General features: G+C 45.3%; 1 protein-coding gene across 4 annotated transcripts in view; it reads right to left on the bottom strand.

Moving 5' to 3' along the window:
- The window catches only part of nav1a (neuron navigator 1a), a 159,311-nt gene that overhangs the window by 75,944 nt on the left and 63,367 nt on the right, over positions 1 to 20,000 (bottom strand). For all 4 annotated transcript variants that reach the window (XM_083769269.1, XM_083769270.1, XM_083769272.1 and 1 more), the window contains exon 8: positions 16,458 to 16,829. In XM_083769269.1, the coding sequence (XP_083625395.1) occupies positions 16,458 to 16,829 (372 nt within the window). The remainder of the gene's footprint in view (positions 1 to 16,457; positions 16,830 to 20,000) is intronic.

The raw sequence follows: 20,000 nt of genomic DNA, 5'->3' as shown, positions 1-20,000 counted from the left end.
TTACAAACCCCCATCACACCCCACTGTCAAACTTTAAGGAGCTCCACTCCAGTGAGTTTGTGTGTGGTGTGCATGTGTGTGTGTGTGTGTGTGTGTGTGTGTGTGTGTGTGTGTGTGTGTGTGTGGGTGTGTGTGGGTGCGTGCGTGCAGTTCCTGTCCAAAAGCCTCTGAGGCGAAGCTCTCCAAAATCTCGTCCCTAACCGTGCAGGATTAATTTACCCCCTAAAGAGGAGTTAAGTATGTACTTTAAGAGACTGATGTGTGTGTGTGTGTGTGTGTGTGTGTGTGGGGGGGGGGGGGGGTGTGTTCGGTACCCCTACTGTGGGAACCTGATAATTTCCTCAAACTCCCTGTCTGTTTTAATGACAGCTTTAACATGGACACACACACGCGGACATGCACGCACACAGCCACGCACACACACACACACACACACACACACCCACGCACATGCACACACACACACACACACACACACACACGGCCGGACCTCGGTGCAGAGATCAAAGATCTAGCTCGAAACAGACGAAAGCATTGTCTTCGATAGTCATTTGGTTATTTAATTTACTTTGTTTTACACTACTGACAAAGTGCAAATTAAATCCATTCGTTGTTTTGAAGAGAGGAACAAACACAACATCATTCTTCTTTTATTATGATGAATTAATTTAGACTCTGTTGTGTCTGCAGTTGGTGCTTCATCAAGCATCCTGTGTTTCATTCTCTCTGGGCGTGTTGACGTTGTGTTGAGAGAATCATGTTGGTTTAGGGTCTATGTTTGAGCTCGCTGCTCCCATATCGTGTTCACCATCAGTTATTGTTTTTGAGGTCATTTCCCCATGCAGCTTTTTCATCTCATCCAAGGGCAGAGACCATTATGTCATAAGAAAACAGCAATATGAGCAGAATTCAGGATGAACGGGATTCATCTCTTAACGGAAATGAGGAGGAAATATAGGCCAGTGGGCAGAAGGCATGACACCCTTTGACCTCTACAAGTGGAGAGGGACAGTCCAGTCGGTCGCGCACACTCACACACTCACACACTCCGTTTATTTTCCCAGCGCGCTCCTATTGTTGACATGGTAACACGTCCCTCTGAACTACGTGGGGAGTCCCAGTTGTGCACACGCACGCGCACGCACACACACACACACACACACATACACACGTACACGTACACAGGCGCACACATACACACGCGCGCACACATACACACACGCGCACACACCACCCCACACCACCATCGTAAACCCCCACCACTCCTCAATTCAGACTGCTGACCAAGTCCCTGAGTTTGCTCCTATTCTCCTTCGGCCCCATGCAACCATAAGAGGAAGCCAGGGATTAGGTGGGATTATGGCCCAGTGTCTCAATAGAGGTTTACTAGTGCTCTCAGCAGGGGGGCGTCTAAGGGAACAGAAGCCGTGACGATGGGATTGGGCGTTTTTATTCTTTCTTTTTTCGTTGAGGGACAAATCGGAGACGCAGATATTAAATCGGTGTGTTACTTTTAACCAGTTAAACCACCAGCATCCGTATTGTTGTGGGGGAAGGTTTTGCAGGTCATTTTACAAGGTCTACAATGTGTCATAAAACGACTGTTTCTTTGTCCTCAGGAAAGTGACAGAGGCTGAACTGACCACTGCTGACAGCTCATATACATGCAACTTCTCTCATCCTGTTTATTGCTCTGAACGCAAGCAATGTAGGTTGATAACAGTACATTTAAGGTCCTTGCAGACTTTTCAGAATTTTTGTAGGCTAGGGTAAAACGCGTGCTACTGCTACAACAGTAACTTTTTTTTAGCTGATAACTTTCAGCGAAGATACTTCTGCAAAAACATTACAGAGCCCTGAGGGTCTCCGGTGTGAGTGGGTGAAAAAAGCTTGAAAAGAACAGCCAACAAAAAAAACTGCCAAACCGTGAATGACGTCTGATCAAACCGTAGGTTAGTTAAGAGAGAAAGCCGTACGATTTTAGCCAAGAAAAAGACATGCCGGCCCACCATGGACTTCAGATTGACTGGAATCAGAACATTGCGTGAGAGTGTGGGAAAATGTGGGCCATAAGGCAGTAGGTTCCCAAGGCCCGGTCCAGAACATGTGTTTGTTGCTCAATATCAGCCTGTTTCACAATAAGGACATACACTGGCCCACACTCAAACCAAACAGAGCCACACTGGAGACACTAGCCACCAGTCATGCATCGCTGCACAACTTGAGACTGTTTTCCCAACACCACGGCTGTAAAGTGACTAAGTAGTACATTTACTCAAGCACTGTACAATTTGGAGGTACTTTTTACTTTACTGGAGTGTTCCAATCTTCCATACTATTTACTTAAATTACTTCTACTCCACTGCATGTCAGAGAGTGAGACAAATATTGCACTTTAGTCAGAAGTTAGTTACTTAATACTTACTTTGTAGAATTTGATTATTACAAAACATGAACTGCTTCAGCTCTATTTAAGCTTAGACGATCTCACAGCACATCGCATCGCAATGCATTATGAGCTTGTAGATCTAATTTGTAGATTATTTAAAAAAATATATATACATTTTAGACGTGCTAACTTGTGAAACGGGACATTCTGCATAATAAGTACTTTTACCAATACCTTTGTACTTTTACACACATGTTTCTACATTGCAGTATTGATAATAATAATGAGTACTTTTTCCACCACTGCTGCTTTCCCAACACATAGGGCCAGTTTTTATGGGTCTCGACTCGAGTAAATATCCATAAACAGAAAAGGCTTGCACGCTGACGAACAGACGTTGAGGCTCTTTGGATTAGATAGAATAGATAGAATAGATAGCTAGATAGATAGATAGATGATACACCATAAAAATACATAAACTGTTACTTATGGAATGGATACATCGTTCTAACTGCCATGCCTTCTATATGAATTGTCCTAAAACAAAAGCTTCCTTGGCGAACAACCAACTTAACATACAACATTCAGACATCCAAAACACATCTGGGTTCCTATCAAATTACAAATAAGTGCAAAAAGGGACTTGGTGGGAGTGGTGGGACCGTCATGAGACAGATAAGAGGGGCATTAAGGCGAGAAGAGTGAATGTTTACTTTGACAACAGTAAAAGTGGCCGAGGTTGAACTGGCCATCCATTACTGATGTCTCCTCCCTACCCTGAGACTCTCTCATCCTGTTTATTGCTCTAAAAGCAATCAACGTAGGTTAATAACAGTACATTAAGCAGGTTAATAAGACTGTCATGTGGTTCAACAGTTAGATTGCCTCTACAAACAGAGCAGAGTACAGAGATGACGACAATAATTGTTAGTACTCACATGCAGTGGTTGTCAGGTGTTTTTTTCTTTCTTCCCCATGCCATGCAGTGTTATTGTGTTAAATCTGTTTGTGTGTGTGTGTGTGTGTGTGTGTGTGTGTAAGAGGGAGGGAGAGCGACCAGATTAATGTGGTTATTGTTGGTCACTGGGGTCCCATGCTGTTACACAGCAGGGGTTCTGTTAGGTCATTAGGAATGATAGACACGTCATTAAAACAAGACAGAACATGTTTTAATTCAATTTCCTGACCGAGAATTAGAAACATCGATACGTGAAAATAACATGGAACTGTCCTTCTTTATAAACCGATGATGAAGATGAACGCCATTGGGATTATGTAGCAATTAATCTAAGGCACGTGTTTTTTTTTGCTTTTTTGTTTAAATTAATGTTATGTTATCATTCAAAGCTTATTGTTTTGGACCCGGAAGGCTGGCGTGGCCGTCTGGGCACCTAGGCCGCTAATGCCGCCTGACAGCGGGTTGCAGGTTCGACTCCCGATCCCGACAACCTTTGCTGCGTGTCATTCCCCATCTCTCTCCCCATTTCCTGTCAGACTACTGTATCTATCAATAAAGAAAGGCAGAAAAGGCGCCCCCCAAAAATATCTTAACATCTTAGTGTTTTGGAAATTACGTGCTCTGTAGCGTCAGAACAAAGGAGGTGTATGCAACACCACTCTGCTCTATCAGGTTCCATCTAAGGACAGCACAAGTAATTGATTACACGCTGCCATGAGCAGGCAGATGAAGTGGAGCACAGAGGAGAGAGAAAGGCAGCAGGTACAACAGATGACAACAACACTCCCACCGAGCAGACGGCTACAGCTTCCTCTCATCAACTTTTAATGCCCGCCTGTCTGTGTCCTCGCCGAGCGACACACACAGCAGGAGAGAGGTAGTAGATTGCACGCCCTGCACCACAGCTGAGTACTATATCATTGATGTCAGTCAAAAACCTATTATCTCCATATTCTGAGGCGCTGTGGGGGGCGACAGTGGCTCAGGGGGTAGAGTGGCCGATAGAGCAGCCGGATGGGAACCGTGAGGTTCCCAGGTCGATCCCGGGCTCCCCCAGAGTTAGTGTCGAAGTGTCCTTGAGCAAGACGCTGAACCCCTAATTGCTCCTGATGTGTGCAGGTTGGTGCCTTGCATGGTTTCCACTGCCATCGGTGTATGAATGGGTGAATGTAATGCAGAATCTATGTAAAGCACCTTGGATAAAGGCACTTTATAAATTTACATAAATGTTGCGCCATTTACAATTTGTGTTTTTTATGAGCTTGTACCTCTGCTATATTTGAACAGTGATTTAGAAGGCATTTGTAAAATCGGTAGAGATGAACTAATGTATGGGCCACACATTGGTATTGGCCGATATGACGGCCAATACCGACAAATATATCGGCAAATAAAACGGACATTAACCGATGGCAGTAGCCAATATTTAACTGTTGTTGATAAGCATACATTTTGCGTTGGCTGGCTATGTTGGTGTGTTGGTTATGTGCAGCCTACCAAGCTGTAGATTCTGAACATGTTTTTCTTGTCTTGAAGATGTATTTGTTTCCCTGGCACAAAAGGAATAAATGAAAACAAAAAACAAACAAAAATAAACTTATATCGGTATCAGTATCGGCTAAATTGTTATTTTAAACATCTGTATCGGCCAAGGATTTCCATATCGGTGCATCCCCCAAACAATCGGCCTCAGGTCTTAACCCTTCACACGGCTGCCTGCCGCCGTGTTAAGTGGTCACATGGGTGGGCCACGTGCGAGCGCTTTGGAGATGTTGAAGCGGGCCCTGAGTTGACCCAGAGAAGGTTGACTAACCACCGGTGTTGTGTGACAGACAGGCAGGCGTGAGAGTGGGCCGCTGGGCTGAATTAGGGGAGTGGGTCGGTAATGGAGCCCCTTCCTTCCCTGAGTCATACTATAAGGATCTGTATGAGGGAAACCCGGGGTGTGTCCTGCACTCACTGAGGATCATACTGAAAGGTGTGTGTGTGTGTGTGTGTGTGTGTGTGTGTGTGTGTGTGTGTGTGTGTGTGTGGAGCTGTCACCTGGGCTGTAAACCAGATCCAGATGCAGAAGGGCAAATGCATTAATCAGATGTGTCAGGCAGAATTAGGCTCCACTTTGTGTGTGTGTGTGTGTGTGTGTGTGTGTGTGTGTGTGTGTGTGATATGTGCACGTGTATTCATGCATGTGCATGTGTCATCAGTATGAGGTTGCAGGCTCTGACCAGCAGATGGGGTCAGAGTACTAGAAGGTTACAATGTAGCAATCTTGGGAGGCAATCTTCCTCTATTTCCTTCCAGCACGCGCACGCACGCACACACACACACACACGCACACACACACACGCACACGCACACGCACACGCACACGCACACGCACACGCTGGGGTCAAACAGCCAGCGAGTGGTCTGAGTTAGCCTTATCTCCAAAGGAGCAGCATGGGGCTATAAAGGTCAATGATTGAACAGGCCGTGAGAAGGTCTATTGAGTTACAGCTAATTAGAAGAGCCTCAGCATCGATACGGGAGGGGAGACTTCACGTTACAGCCAGATAATGACCTCACTGTTTGACCGTGGCCGAGCACTTAGGGGCCTGTGTCCACAGAAAACGCCCTTTTGAGCTGAGGATATCATGTCTGTAGCGCGCGCACACACACACACACACACACACGCGCACGCACGTTCCCAAACGCTGCCCGAAGCCGACCAGGCCCGACCCGACGTTTTCACTTCACACTCGTGTGAAGTGAGGGGTGCCTTTGGGGGGAACCCACTACGTCACAAAGAAATGACATAGCAGCCAAGTCCATAGACTTGGCTGCTACGTGACGGCACCGGGGGGGTCACGCATGCAAAGCCATGCGTTGGAGAAAACCACGACACACAGAGTAATATTGCACGCATCGGTTGCACTCAATGAAAAGCACTTCTGTTTGGAAGCCTTCCCTCTCTATCAGCGTAGTGTAGTTCCATCTCTATCAGTATAGTGTCGTTTCCCCGGCCGTCAGGACGGATCTAGATAAAGAACAATAAACTCTGTGCTGCTCTTCTAGGAGGGAAGACGACACAAAGGCTTTCTAACATCACAACACTGGAGCCAACAGGCTGCTACTGCTGCAGACGGAACGAGGTGGCTGTGTGTGTGTGTGTGTGTGTGTGTGTGTGTGTGTGTATGTGTGTGTGCGTGTGTGTGTGTGTGTGTGTCCTGCTCTGAACTGTTTTCATAATTCAGACGGTTAGCGCAGTGAAGCGGGTCATGTCGGTGCGTTGCCATGGGTACGGCGCAGACCGAGGGCTCCTTCCATCCGTAAACAAAGAGACCGTCTGAGGCCACTGGTGCAGGAAAAAATAAAAAACACAACCAGCGCCAGGCAGCGTGCTCAGAGCGATCGCTGCCACGTGCAGCGCTGCATGCCCGCCCGCGTGCTGCATGCCCACCCGCATGCTGCATGCCCACTTATCGGACGGGTGGTGGGCGATCTGGAAGGGAAAATAGTACTCACATTCTATACTCAAGTAAAGGTATCAATACTGCAATGCAGAAATACTCTTGTTACAAGGAAAAGTGTGGAATTCAACATTTACTTGAGTGAAAGTACAAAAGTATTGCTGTCAAAATATATACTTAAAGTACCAAAAGTAAAAGGACTCATTATGCAGAATGTCCCATTTCAAGTTTTCAAATGTATACAAACCATTTGAAAATAGCAGATCTACAAGCTCACAATGGGTCTTGCAGTGCGGCACAAAGTGTCTTGATGTGAGCTTGTGTATGTCTGCTATTTTTGAACAGCCAAACTTTGCAGTGGACCCCCTGGAACACCCACAAGGACCCCTGGGGGACCCCACTTTGAGAACCACTGGTGTAGACCCCTCGGGGGTCCATTACGGGCCTGTAACTCTTGAGTGTGTTCACGATCACATTTGGATGCTCCCAGAGTTAAATAAACACTGGTGGTTTTACAGTTCAGATTGTGGTCCCATGCAGAGATCAAACGAGTTGCACCAAATTGGGGTCGGTGGCCTGATATGCAAATCAGACTGCATGGGGTGTCCTTGAAATCAAAAAGTTGAGAATATATTAGTGTCGCTTTCGCGCCGAAACATCAAATCTCCATACTGTCATTTATAAACTCATGCCCTACACATTTTCATACAAGAGTGTCACACAAGAAATAGCAGATCTACAAGCTCACAATGCATTGTTGTAGATTGGCTATTGTCACTATTTTAAAAGGTTTTTAAAAGAACAATAAAGGAATGGTTTTGGAGATACAAGGTTTCCAACTGACAGCAACAATATTTTAGTCCATTTCAGCAAGGGGACCATGCAGGCGGCCATCATGGTTTTACACCTCATCTACACTGTGAGCGAACGATGAGATCTCATTAGAATACATGTTTTTCAATGAGACAGGACTGACGTATCGCGAGCGTGATTTGAGTGAGGTTTAGCGGCCCCCAACACTTTTCTACACGCTACTATTTATTGGTTATTTGATTGGTTTAGGCTAAGGGTGCGACGCTCCACATCAGGACAGTTTTTCGCACGATATCGTTGTGGGAACGCTCGCTCCTTGCCTTTGTAGATGAGCTACATCATTCTCTCAACCCACAAAACCTTTCCATATCTATGTCAAGCACATTAACCCTAAAGCCTGAGTTATATTGTCTCTGTCGGGTGGAAACAAACCTCACATCTCCAAAACCATAACTTTTCAGGATTCAAATTCACATCTTGTGTAGGAACATTATCTACATATTTCTCAAATTCTACTAGACACTTGTGGGGATGTTTGGATTGTATAATAATACATGCTTGTGTCCATGCACGCACATACACACAGAGCTGGGCTCCCCTCCCTGGTGTTTCCTGGTCAGAATGACGTGTGCGTGAGTGTGTGTAATAAGTCAGAGTGTGTGTGGGGGGACATTCATTGGGAGGGTCTGGCTGCACATTGAGGGAGGAGGAAGGGTCTGTCAGGGACAGCGAGAGAAAGGCCAGGAAAAGGATATCCAACACTGGGGGGTCCCCCCTGACTCAGTGTGTGTGTGTGTGTATGTGTGTGTGTGTGTGTGTGTGTGTGTGTGTGTGTGTGTGTGTGTGTGTGTGTGTGTGTGTGTGTGTGTGTGTGGTCCGTGCGTCACGCGTGGGTCATGCGAGAGCACATGGCAAGGCTCCGACTTCAAAAGCAATAGTGATTCATGCCAATATAATGCATATGAATCATCTGTGTGAGACTGATAAGTGAGTCACATCCCAAACACACATGGACGCATGTTAGTATAGTCATGATAACGTCTTTATTGCATACCTCCCTTTGTCATGCTAACGTCTTTATGGTATGGGTTCTTCAACAGGGAGGGGGGGGGGGGGTCCCCTGGGAGGGTCCTGAGAGTTACAATAGCTGGGCCGCCAAATCCTTTGTGTGTTTTTTCGCCTTTTTTCGCCTTCGCCTTTATTTTATATTTTTTATGGAGGGACAGACAGTAGGCTGACATGGGGAGAGAGATGGGGGGATGACATGCAGTAAAGGCTGTCGGGATCGGGAGTGGATTACCAGCCAAGGTGCCTAGACCGCTGAGCCACGGCCCAGGCCGATCGGATTTTTTTTTAATGTATTTTTCTTTCTTTCTTTGTTTTGTATACATTAACCACTTGAACCTTAGCATCCCTATTCTGGGGGGGAGGGGGGTGACATTGGCCCAAAAAATAGCAGATCTACAAGCTCACAATGCGTTGCACAGGTTTTTCCATAGAGGGGAAAAAAGAGCAGACCAAGTACAAGGAGATCAAGTTATACCAAGAATTGAGGATTTAAGTGGTTAAATGCCTTTAAAATACACATGAATCTAATGTATTGTTCTCCCCGTGTCCCCTAGGGTAGATACCCTCACAAAAACATGCCGTAATCCTGGTCTCTAAAACTACCTCCCCCTGGCCAGCCGGGGCGCCTGATGGAGGGGAAAGGAACTGGTCGGAATAACGTGTCCCTTCCACGCGCTACGTCCGACCGGGGAAATTCCCCTCTGTCAGGTGAAAAGAAGCAGCTTGGACTCCTCGTGCATAGAAGGAGGCATGAGGTCAGTCCCCCCCAGGTTGGCAGAGGAAGTGTAGCGCCCAGGATTACATTAGATACTTGGCACTGGGTGAAAAGAAAACTGGGTTACAAAATCGTGGGATAAAAAATAATAATAAAACATACATTTACACAACACTGATGACAGTGCTATTAAGTATATGAAGCAACACAATTCATCTGTCTCTCTCTCTCAGCTAAGGGTGCGTAGCGTTAGTCCGACGTCTAACCTTAATCTAACCCTAACCGCACGCGGAAGCCACGGGTGAGTCTTAACCAGCCACGTATGTAGGTGCCACGGGTGAGTCTTAACCAGCCACATATTAGGAGCCACAACTGAGTCTTAACCAGCCACGTATGTAGGAGCCAGGGGTGAGTCTTAACCAGCCACATATTAGGAGCCACAACTGAGTCTTAACCAGCCACGTATGTAGGTGCCACGGGTGAGTCTTAACCAGCCACGTATGTAGGTGCCACGGGTGAGTCTTAACCAGCCACGTATTAGGAGCCACGGGTGAGTCAGGTATGTATGACTAACGGGATGTCAGAATAAGGGGTCCTTGGCCTGAAACAACTGCTTTAAGGGATAATTGGGATACTTCCTCACCATCCATCAGAGAACAAAGAGGTGGGGGGGTGGGGGGGTACTCAGAACCCAAACAAAGGGAGGATGTCTGCGTTAGCGATGCATTATGTGTATATATAATATATTTGACAATCCTATGTATTATATAGTGAGGATGGGATATGACCTCCATATGACAGCAGCCGTGTGCAGTATGTTTAATGGAGGGGGATGAAATGATGACAAAAGGGAGAGTCCAGCATGGGCCTAGTAGCCTGGAAGAGGAATCTGGTAGCTCTAGCCTGACCTCTAGTGGGGAATCTGGTGAATGTCAAACACTTCCTATGAAGTCCATTGTCATCATAATGCATTCATTTAAAACATACTCATGATGCATTATATAATAATAATATAATATTAATTGGTCAGGTATGAATTAATCTGACACGGCATGATGAGATGCAGTAGAGTAGATGTAGAGCAGTGCTGAAAATTGGAAATACGCCAGTAATACGCCAGTAGTAAAAATCATCAATTCATCATGCATGCCACATACATGACATCATCACATTCTGGCCAATCACAATTGGCGTCTTCATTTTTCTGCCCTCACTTTTTATCCTCAATATGTACTTTGCTCAGCCAATCAAATCATCGCCATGGGTTGATTTGCCAATCAAATCATCGCTAAAATTCACACAAACACACAAAGCTGAGCATAGGAGGGGCTTGCAAAATACCTCACAAAAATACCTCAGAATTGCACTGAAGTACAGTACCTTAATGTAAATGTACTTAGTTATTTTACACCACTGAGAATCTGTCTGTCTAAGGATTTCCACCGGCGGCCATGACACCATGACCAGACACTCAGCCATGCGTGATTATGAATCCCGTCAACGTTCTAGGTTAGACCCACATGACCTTACAATGTGTCTGATTGGCTCCCGGGCAGGCATAGTTTTACTGAGGTTAGGACTATGAGGTTTGACTATAGGCTTTCCTAGAGAACTGTGGTGGGATCCATAATAACGCCTCAGCCACACCACAGGGCCGGCGGCCATGACACCATGACCAGACACTCAGCCACACCACAGGGCCCAGCCGCCTGTCTGCCATTGATTTCCGCCATGCATGCATGGGGAGCATTGGGGACTGGCCTGGGGAGGGGGTGACACTTTGAACAGGTAACCATGGTGATGTCATGCCTCAGCCTATAGCAGGTTAGACAAGCTCAGGCATGAGACACACACACACACGTGCGAGCGAGCGAGTGCATACACACAAACAGTGCCAGCGCACGCACGCACAGACACAGACACAGACACAGACACAGACACAGACACAGACACAGACACATGCACACACACACACACACACACACACACACACACACACACACACAGCAAGAGTGTAATAATGGACCCAAAGACCCTTAGGTCCGTAAAACAACCATTTCTCTAGAGTATAGGCTCTATATGCATACAGAATAACTCTTCCTACTTCCGGGCCCCTTCCCTACTTCGTTCCTTCACAGGTGTTACCAATGATACAATCTGAGAACCCATCGGCGAATAAAGGAGAAAGAGCGCCCTCTTTTCCTTTCGTCAGTCTGTCTCGAGTAGATTGGTCTCGAGAGACTACAGATAATAACTAATGAAGGTCAAACTGAAAATTGTCTCGCATTCTACATTCTGAGGGCCAAATCAAATGTACTCACAAGTACACTAGTACACACAAGCACGCTCGCACGCTGTAGGCTACACAAATACCGGTACACGTACAACACATACTGTACATGCAGAAATACACAGTCATGATGGGGGTCGTTAGGTCGTGGCCCATCAGGTGGCGGACAAGACAACAAATGAAGGTGAGAGAAAATGATAAGCCCTGGTAGGAGGTTCAGTCGTCATAGGGACACCTGGAGGCAGCCAGCTGCTCCGTGTCAACTGGAGTGTGTGCATTGTGTTTGAGAGGATATTTTAAGGACCTATAACTATAACGCCACAGCGCACAACAACAGGATGTATCAAACTGTATGAGCACACGGCACGAAACAAAATGTTTTGAAAGACACGTCGTGAAAACCTATACGAAAACAAGTCACTTTCAGCTTTGTGGAGCACACACACAATGTACGGGCCAAAAAGCAATTAATTTAACATCTAAAGCTCTGACAGATCTAGATGCTCATTGAGTTTGAGACCACCGGGCTTTAAGCCGATCATGTACGGACGTGTTGAGTGATCGCGCAGCGGGGGGTCCGGTCACTAAGCCAAGCAGGTTTTTTTGCTATAGACATCTGCATTTTAGCTCATGCTCAATCAAGGCCTGTAAGCCAAACTCTGCAATGGCTGGCCTGTAAGCCAACTCTGCAAGGGGTCAAAGTGGCAGCATGCCCGCTTTGCCAGGAGGCTCACAGCTGAATGTGACAGGGCCATCGCCCCAGGAGGGAGGGAGGGAGGGAGGGAGGGGGCTCGGCTCAGTCAGTCAGTCACTGACTGAAGTGGAAAGTAACTAAGTAGGCTAACATTTACTTAAGTACTGTACGCATGTACAATTTTGAGGTTTTTGTACTTTACTTGAGTATAGTTCCAATACTTTTGCTTCTACTCTCAGATATTGTACTTTTACTCCACTACAATCACTTGAAAACTGTTTTACTAGTTACTTGGTACAGTACATTTAGATTATGATTACAAAACATACACTAACCACGTCAGCCCTACAGTATATATACATTTCGGCAATTTGAAAATAGACGATCTATAAGCTCACAATGTGTCTTGTAGATCTGCTATTTTCAAAAGATGTTTATACATTTGAAAACATACACTCACAATGAGTACTTTCTACTTTTGGTACCTTAAGTTATTGATACCAACTTTTGTACTTTTACTCAAGTACATTTTGAATTCCGAACCTTTACTTGTAACGGAGTATTTCTATATTGCAGTATTAATACTTTAAGTAAAAAGTACTGAAAAGTGAGTACTTTTTCCACCACTGGTCACTGACTGTGACATCATGCCGTGGCTCTGCCCACAGCGGGCTCTCTCCTGACAAAGCAAGGCTGTGCCAGCTTCACCGAGGGGGGTCTTCACCGAGGGGGGTCTCCTCTCCCCAACAGTTGCCATGCAGTGTCAGTGCAGCCTTTGGGAGGAAGGAGAGGGGTGGGGTGGACGGAGGCTTTGTTCTGCTGGTGAACCACTAACTGCAGGGCTGACTGTCTGCGGTCACACAGGGCTGTGTTAAGTGTTGACAGGTGGCATGTGCATGCATGGAGGCTGCACCTCTCTCACAGGCCCCCCGGGGAGACATGCGGTCATTATTATTAGAGGCAGACACAGGTGTGCTGCTTTTCCACAGGCTATAGTATACTCTGTAAACTGTACTGTACAATCGGAGTTACACACGGTTACATTTACCCTGAGGAGTTCACTGTGTTTATTATTATGAAGCATTGAAATGCTCTCCCCGGCGTGTGGTCAAAAAGTGCTCATGGGGTGTTAATGCTGCTATTAACGCCATGACACACACTCAGTGGTGTCATGGTGATTTCCTTTCGGTACCTGCGCATGCACGCACGCACGCGCACAGGCGTGCATGTGCGCATCGCGGCATGGACACAGAACAGCTGCATAGCCTAAGCCTGTTGTTAAATAGTGTATGAGAGTTTAGACACACAAACACAAAAGTAGACTTAAAATAGTCAGACAAACATATTTACTGCACTAGCAAATGACGAATTAATCTGTTCTTTGATGGAGGAGGAGGAGGCATTCTTCTTGTGTGCAGAACACCACACAGCAGCAGTAGCCTACTGGAGCCATAGCCTACTGCTGTAAGTGTGTATGCTTACCATATAGCCTATAGGCTACGTGAGCTCAGGTATAAACAGTTAATTCTGTTATGTAAAATAGTAGCCATTTGAATTCAGCACGGTACTGAAAATAGGGGGGAATTAAAAAACTTCAGTGCACTGTGCCTACACACATGTGTAGGCACAATGCAAGGAATAAATGCATTCGCCATGTATCCGAAGGAAGTCTGATCCAATCATTTTTAGATTTCTCCAGTTTAATCCTGAGTTTAAGTTTTGTTGTGTTCAAGATCTGATTTTAGGCATGTTTAAGCCTCCACAGGAAAATCCGTGTTGAGGTTCTTAATCCACTGTTTTTCATTAAAAAGTCTTTGTCCTACTGTCCAGTTGGGATTGTGTTGAAGTCCAGCACATTTCAGAGTTTCAATGCCGTGAGCCATGAAATGTTGCACAAACCTTGTGGTTGTCTTTTTTCCATTGTTAACATTGTATCTGTGTTGTCCCAGCCTTGTACCTATTGTTTTACCCGTTTCTCCGACATATTGTAAACCACATTTTTCACATGTGATTAAGTAAATGCAGTTGCTGGTTCTGGTTGTTATTTGTTGTTTAATCTCTAACACGCGTTTTGTAGTTTTATTTTTGACTAATTGTTTGGGTTTGAACTTTGAAGTATTCTGGTCCCTGGCGTGCTGGTGTGTTGATTTATTTTAGCTTGCTGTGTACTAGATAATCTTTAAGGTTTTTGTTTTTTCTGTAGGCCGATATAATTTTATAATCTTTTAGAAGATCATCCGTTCGGTTCTCAAAATTCCTTTTTATTCTTTTGTTGGCTAGTGTGCTCTGTGTTGAATAACTGGTTATCAGGGCCAATTTAGGGCCTGGATCCCGCACTCTTATTTCTAAGAAGGTACTTTGAGCTTTCCGGAGGAATGTCCTAGTGTATCCTCTTAGTCTGAGGGCCTTAAATAGTGTTTTACAAGCTATTTTGAAATCACTTCTTTGCGTGCAAATCCTATGGAATCTTAGTAGTTGTGATTTGACTATCCCTGTGTAGGAGTGTGTCGGGTGGAATGACGTTTTGTGTAATAGGGCGTGGGTGTCTGTTTCTTTAAAGAATACTTTTAAGTCTAGTTTCCCATTTGTGTTAAAGTTTGGGCCCTTGAAAATTGTTACATCAAGAAAGCCAATCCTTTCAGTGTGTGTCACAAATTTTATCGTTATGGATCTATGATGGCTATTTAGAACATCAATAAATTCCTGGAATTCTTCTTGTGAAAATAGGGGGGGGAGGGTAAACTTAGACCACTGGGTGTGTCTTGGAAAGTCTGGTGACGCAAGGTTGGTTCTCTTGAATCTAGGCCACGTGCACTGTTCCCTTCCCTCCCTGCACGTGCACGTCAAAACATAAACTGGTACCACGGCGTGGTACTGCATTCTACGAGACTACGAGCATGACACCACTGCTTAGAATGCGCCAGTGGTTTTCAAAATAATGATGCTAGAGTGCCAGCTGATATGGCAGATTTTACTCTGAAAAGCCCGCCTTCCCCCCCAAAACCGGGAGGCATAATCTTCCATTCTTACCTCGTGCTGGTCACGCTAAAGTCTCTCTATAGAAGCGTTACTATTCCAAACGAGAGGCATGCTGAAGTCAGAAATAAAGACAGAACATTGCCCATCTGGTCAAAACCATGGAGAGTTCCCTAGATTAGGAGATACGATATTTCCCTGCACGGTGTTGTCTTATGTCTGTCTATTTGTGAAAAAAGAATTGAATGCACTCATGTTATGTCAAAACAAATTCCTATGTGTGTATACACAAATGGCAAATAAAGGTATCTGAATCTGAATCTGAATCTGAATTATTTTCAAGACGCAAACAAGGAAGTGAACTTTATTTATTTATTGTCCAAGGCCAAAGTTGTGTAGCCTTGGTAACCAACCTGTTCCAGAGCCATGGAACCCACAGAACTATATGACCCGTTTGCGTGCCACTGCAGCGCTCTCAACTCGTTGATCTAATGAACTGTCATTCCCGGAAAGCTTTTATATTTAGCAGTGCAGATGTTGGCACCTGGGGCTTGTACCGTATGCTGCCTGTTCTGTTCATTCATACACAATAATATCCTCCGTAACAAATGGAACTTAACGGAGCAGTTCCATCTGCCCACCTTTATATAATGTAGGCAGCAGAAACAAAATCGCACTCGTGTGAAGTGAGGGGCGCTCTTATCATCATCATCATCATCATCATTGTCATACATCACATTCCGTGCTCAGCCAATCAGGTCATCACTATGGGACACACACCAACGCACAAAGCTGGCCATAGGAGGGGCTATAGCGCATTATGCACATCAGAAAAGTAATGAAAAAGAAGTAGGCCTAATGAAAACAAGTGGTGTTTCTATTTGCTGTTAGCCTGGCTCCAGACCCTGAATCGCTATAGCCACTCATTTGAAGGCGGGGTTTTCTCGGGTTGAAAACCTAACCCGGGCCAATGGGTATGGCGATGATTTAGAGCTATGAACCAATCGCCAAAGATCGCCCACTTTGGCCACACCCCCATCTCAGAAAACGTCTGAGAGCTTTCAGACTGAATAATGGCAGTGAAACAGAGATAATTAACACTCACCCGTTGCCCAGGTCGTCGATGTCGACATCATCATCATCATCGTCGTCGTCGTCATCTTCATCGCCGTCGTTGGGGCTCTTCCCCCCCACGTCGCTGTCGCTGAGGTAGCCCACCTTCAGCAGGGCGGGGTCGTCGGAGTCGTCCAATCCCTCGATGAGATGGATGCGGGAGGTGTGGCTCACGCGGAGGAGGGGCTGCCCGTGGTGGTGGTGGTGTTGGACCACCGTGGCGATAGGGGCGTCGCCCGCCTGCAGCCGGGGGCTGGCCTGGCCCTGCCGCCACGACAGCGGAGACGAGCGGTTCGACATGCTGGAGACGGAGAAGGCGGCGGCTTCGTCGCTGCTGTCATAGCACACGCCCCCTTCCTGGCAGCTGCGGAGAGAGAAGAGGGGCGGCACCCGCCTTATTCGTAAGAACAATAAGGGACGCCCATAAAAAGATGAAACCTCAGAATCAGTTGTATTGTCACATCACAGATTTACAAGTAATAAAGAAGTGGATGAAATAGATTTTTTTGTGCATAGTTCCCATCGTGTTCTTTTCCAAGAAAAAAAGCAGGAAAAAATACATTTTTAGCAAAGCTTTTACTACAAATTGTACAACTAATGTGTTTCCACTGTATGGGTCCTCATGTGCTGATTCACTTCAGAAATAGAGGGTATGCGCATGACATCATCATCATACCCGGATGTTATGCGGGAACACCTACTGAGTGGCAAAAAACTATTTCTGGCCTTTCCAGCCCATACATCCAAACAGAAACGTCCTGTCTGATTGTATTAAACAATGTTAAATGATGTTAAACTCACTTTTCCACTCGATTTGACACTCACATACCCTCTATTGACCAGCCTTTGCTACAAAACTGTACAGCTAAAGTTATTTATTTATTGGCTTTTACTGTATATGTACAGTGTTGTATATTATATTAACCACTTGAACCCAAGCGTCCAAATTCAACAAATTAGCCAAAAATATCATATCTACAAGCCCACAATGAGTGGCGTTGTGATGCGTTGTGATCTGCTATTTTTAGCAAAGAGTTTTGGAGGTCCAAATAGTACAAAGATAACTACAGTTTACTATTTCTAGAGGGCTTAAGTGGTTAAGAACATGTATTATAATATATGTTTACAAGCTGTTTGAACTCACTGATTGATTCCAATAAATAAGGAACAAAGTGTGTCCCTTATCTGTTCAAAAAAGGCACACGTCTTTTAATTTCCAAATAAGGGACGATTCCTCATTTCAAGGAACGGCTGTGTTCCTTGAAATATATGAGATGGAAAAGGAAAAAATGGCTGCCGTGTAACTACGGTCAGAAATGCTCCATTTAACGAACTGCCTGCTGGCCCTTTGTTCTCAGAGGAGCCTTGGAGGTTATCTTCCCTCTGCTCTCTTCCTCTCTCCTTGCAGCTTCCTTTCTTCCTCAAAGGACCCGATGTGTCCCTAAAGCCTCAAAGGTCCCTAAAGCCTCATATGGATGAAAAGCCTGCTTTTATACTATTGTCGTACGACGGAGTCGCTTGCCGAAAATGTGCTGCTCTACAAGCTTACAATTGTGTTGTATATCGCAACAATAAATTAAGCCTTAGCCCTCACACTGTGAAGTTGCTATAATATGGATTAGCTTGTTTCTTCCAGGTGTAAGTGTGTGTGTGTGTGTGTGTGTGTGTGTGTGTGTGTGTGTGTGTGTGTGTGTGTGTGTGTGTGTGTGTTAGTGCGTACTGTGTGTGTACTGTGTGGCATAAGTGTGTAGCATATATGTGCTGTAGGCTATATTATCGCTGTCAGGCAGAAACCTTGTATCTCCATATCCCCCCCCCCCCAAAAGAAAACGAATCACTTAATGCCCCACTTAATGCCCCACTGTTAATACAAAAAATGTGAAAATAACCGATCTACAAGTTCACAACGTATTGCAACGAAAGCTCTCATTCCATTGCCTGAAAAGTAACGGATTTGGACATAGGAGGTTTCCACCCGACAGCGACAAATGATACCGCATGTGGCATATCTGTGTCACACAGGAGTGCCTTATGCAGGTCTTTCTTTTCTTTTGTTGCCTGTGCCCTCGTTTAAGAATCCTGAATCCGTAAAGCACAGCCTGTATGAGAGAGAGAGAGTTCTTTGTGTGTGTGTGTGTGTGTGTGTGTGTGTGTGTGTGTGTGTGTGTGTGTGTGTGTGCGTGCGTGTGTGCGTGTCCCAATCCCGGCATTATAGCATCATACCGCTGATGAATCCTCCTCGCGTATTAATATAACGCTGGAGAAAGTGCAGCACATACACAGTGCAGTCATTCCCACTGAACGAGGCCTTGGATCTCAGCATTAGCATCTTAGAAGTTGGCGGTGGGCATAAGTTGGTGTCTGTCAGCACTTCAAACTAATCCTGTCACAACAAACAGAATCAGCTGCCTAAAAGAGCCATTTTTAGCAGAAACGAGCGCAACCGCGGCAAACCGCCAGCATAAGATGATATGATATGTTATGATATAGTACTTTATTGTCAGTTCACACTGAAATTTGTCTTGCGACCCAGCAGCCAAGTATGCAGAAACACATATGACACACATATGACATAGCACAAAGAACAAAACAATATTACATACATAAAGACAAAGCATAGCTACTACAACTCCTGATTAAGCCTCAAAGTCGACTGGTGGACAAAGGAGCTTTTTAGTCTGACCTTATTGTATGCTGGTACACCATGGCCCTTATTTATCAACATGGTGTACACCCAAATTGGTGTACAACCAAATTGGGTGTACACCCAATTTTGTACGCACTGGGGTTCATGCAGGTTGAATGAGTGCACATCACCAGCGACTCATAAACTATTTTCACAGGTATGAAACCAGCATCGTTGCTTGAAAGGGAAAGTTTGGCTGAACGAGCAGGAACACAGCGTGTCCCGAGAGAGGCGGAGACACTGTGTCAAGGTTATTACTGCTATGTACAGTATGAATGGCTGAGGAAGTGTAGTCCATCTGCTGCTGTAGCTAGCTATACTCCTGAGAGGGAGGGAGAGAGAGTAGAGAGAGAGTAGAGAGAGAGAGAGAGAGAGAGAGAGAGAGAGAGAGAGAGATGGGTAGCATGGCATGGGCAGGCAGCAGTGTTGCCATGTCTGATTATTCTAAGCGACTTTGGGCATGTTTTCTGTAAAGTCCCTTGTAAATATTGGTAGTTCTGGGTTGCATATTTTTAGGGCGTGTTTTCTAAAGTGTAGCTGCTTATCTTGTTTCCTATAATCCACAAAAGACCCCCATCTACAAATATCTTATAGAGAGAGAGATAGTGGCGAAGTCCAAAAATTGTGGTGGTGGTGGGCACCCATATTCATGGCGTCACTGCCTGTCTCGTTGTGTATGAACGATGCGCATGCATCAGAAGGTGGGCTTTGAAGTTAGCTTTGCGTTAATCCTGCTGTCAGTTCCGTGTGTGAATCCAAAGCACGACGACAGACAGACAGACAGACACCTTATATCTCCATACCTATTTCAACTTTTCATGTTTTGTTTTTTTTGTAAATTAATGCCAT

The sequence above is a fragment of the Protomyctophum parallelum genome (genome assembly GCF_964188405.1).
Source record: "Protomyctophum parallelum genome assembly, chromosome: 7".
Classification (NCBI taxonomy): Eukaryota; Metazoa; Chordata; class Actinopteri; order Myctophiformes; family Myctophidae; genus Protomyctophum; species Protomyctophum parallelum.
The sequence above is the reverse complement of the archived record's forward strand: the minus strand, read 5'-3'. Positions and strand labels throughout refer to the sequence as shown.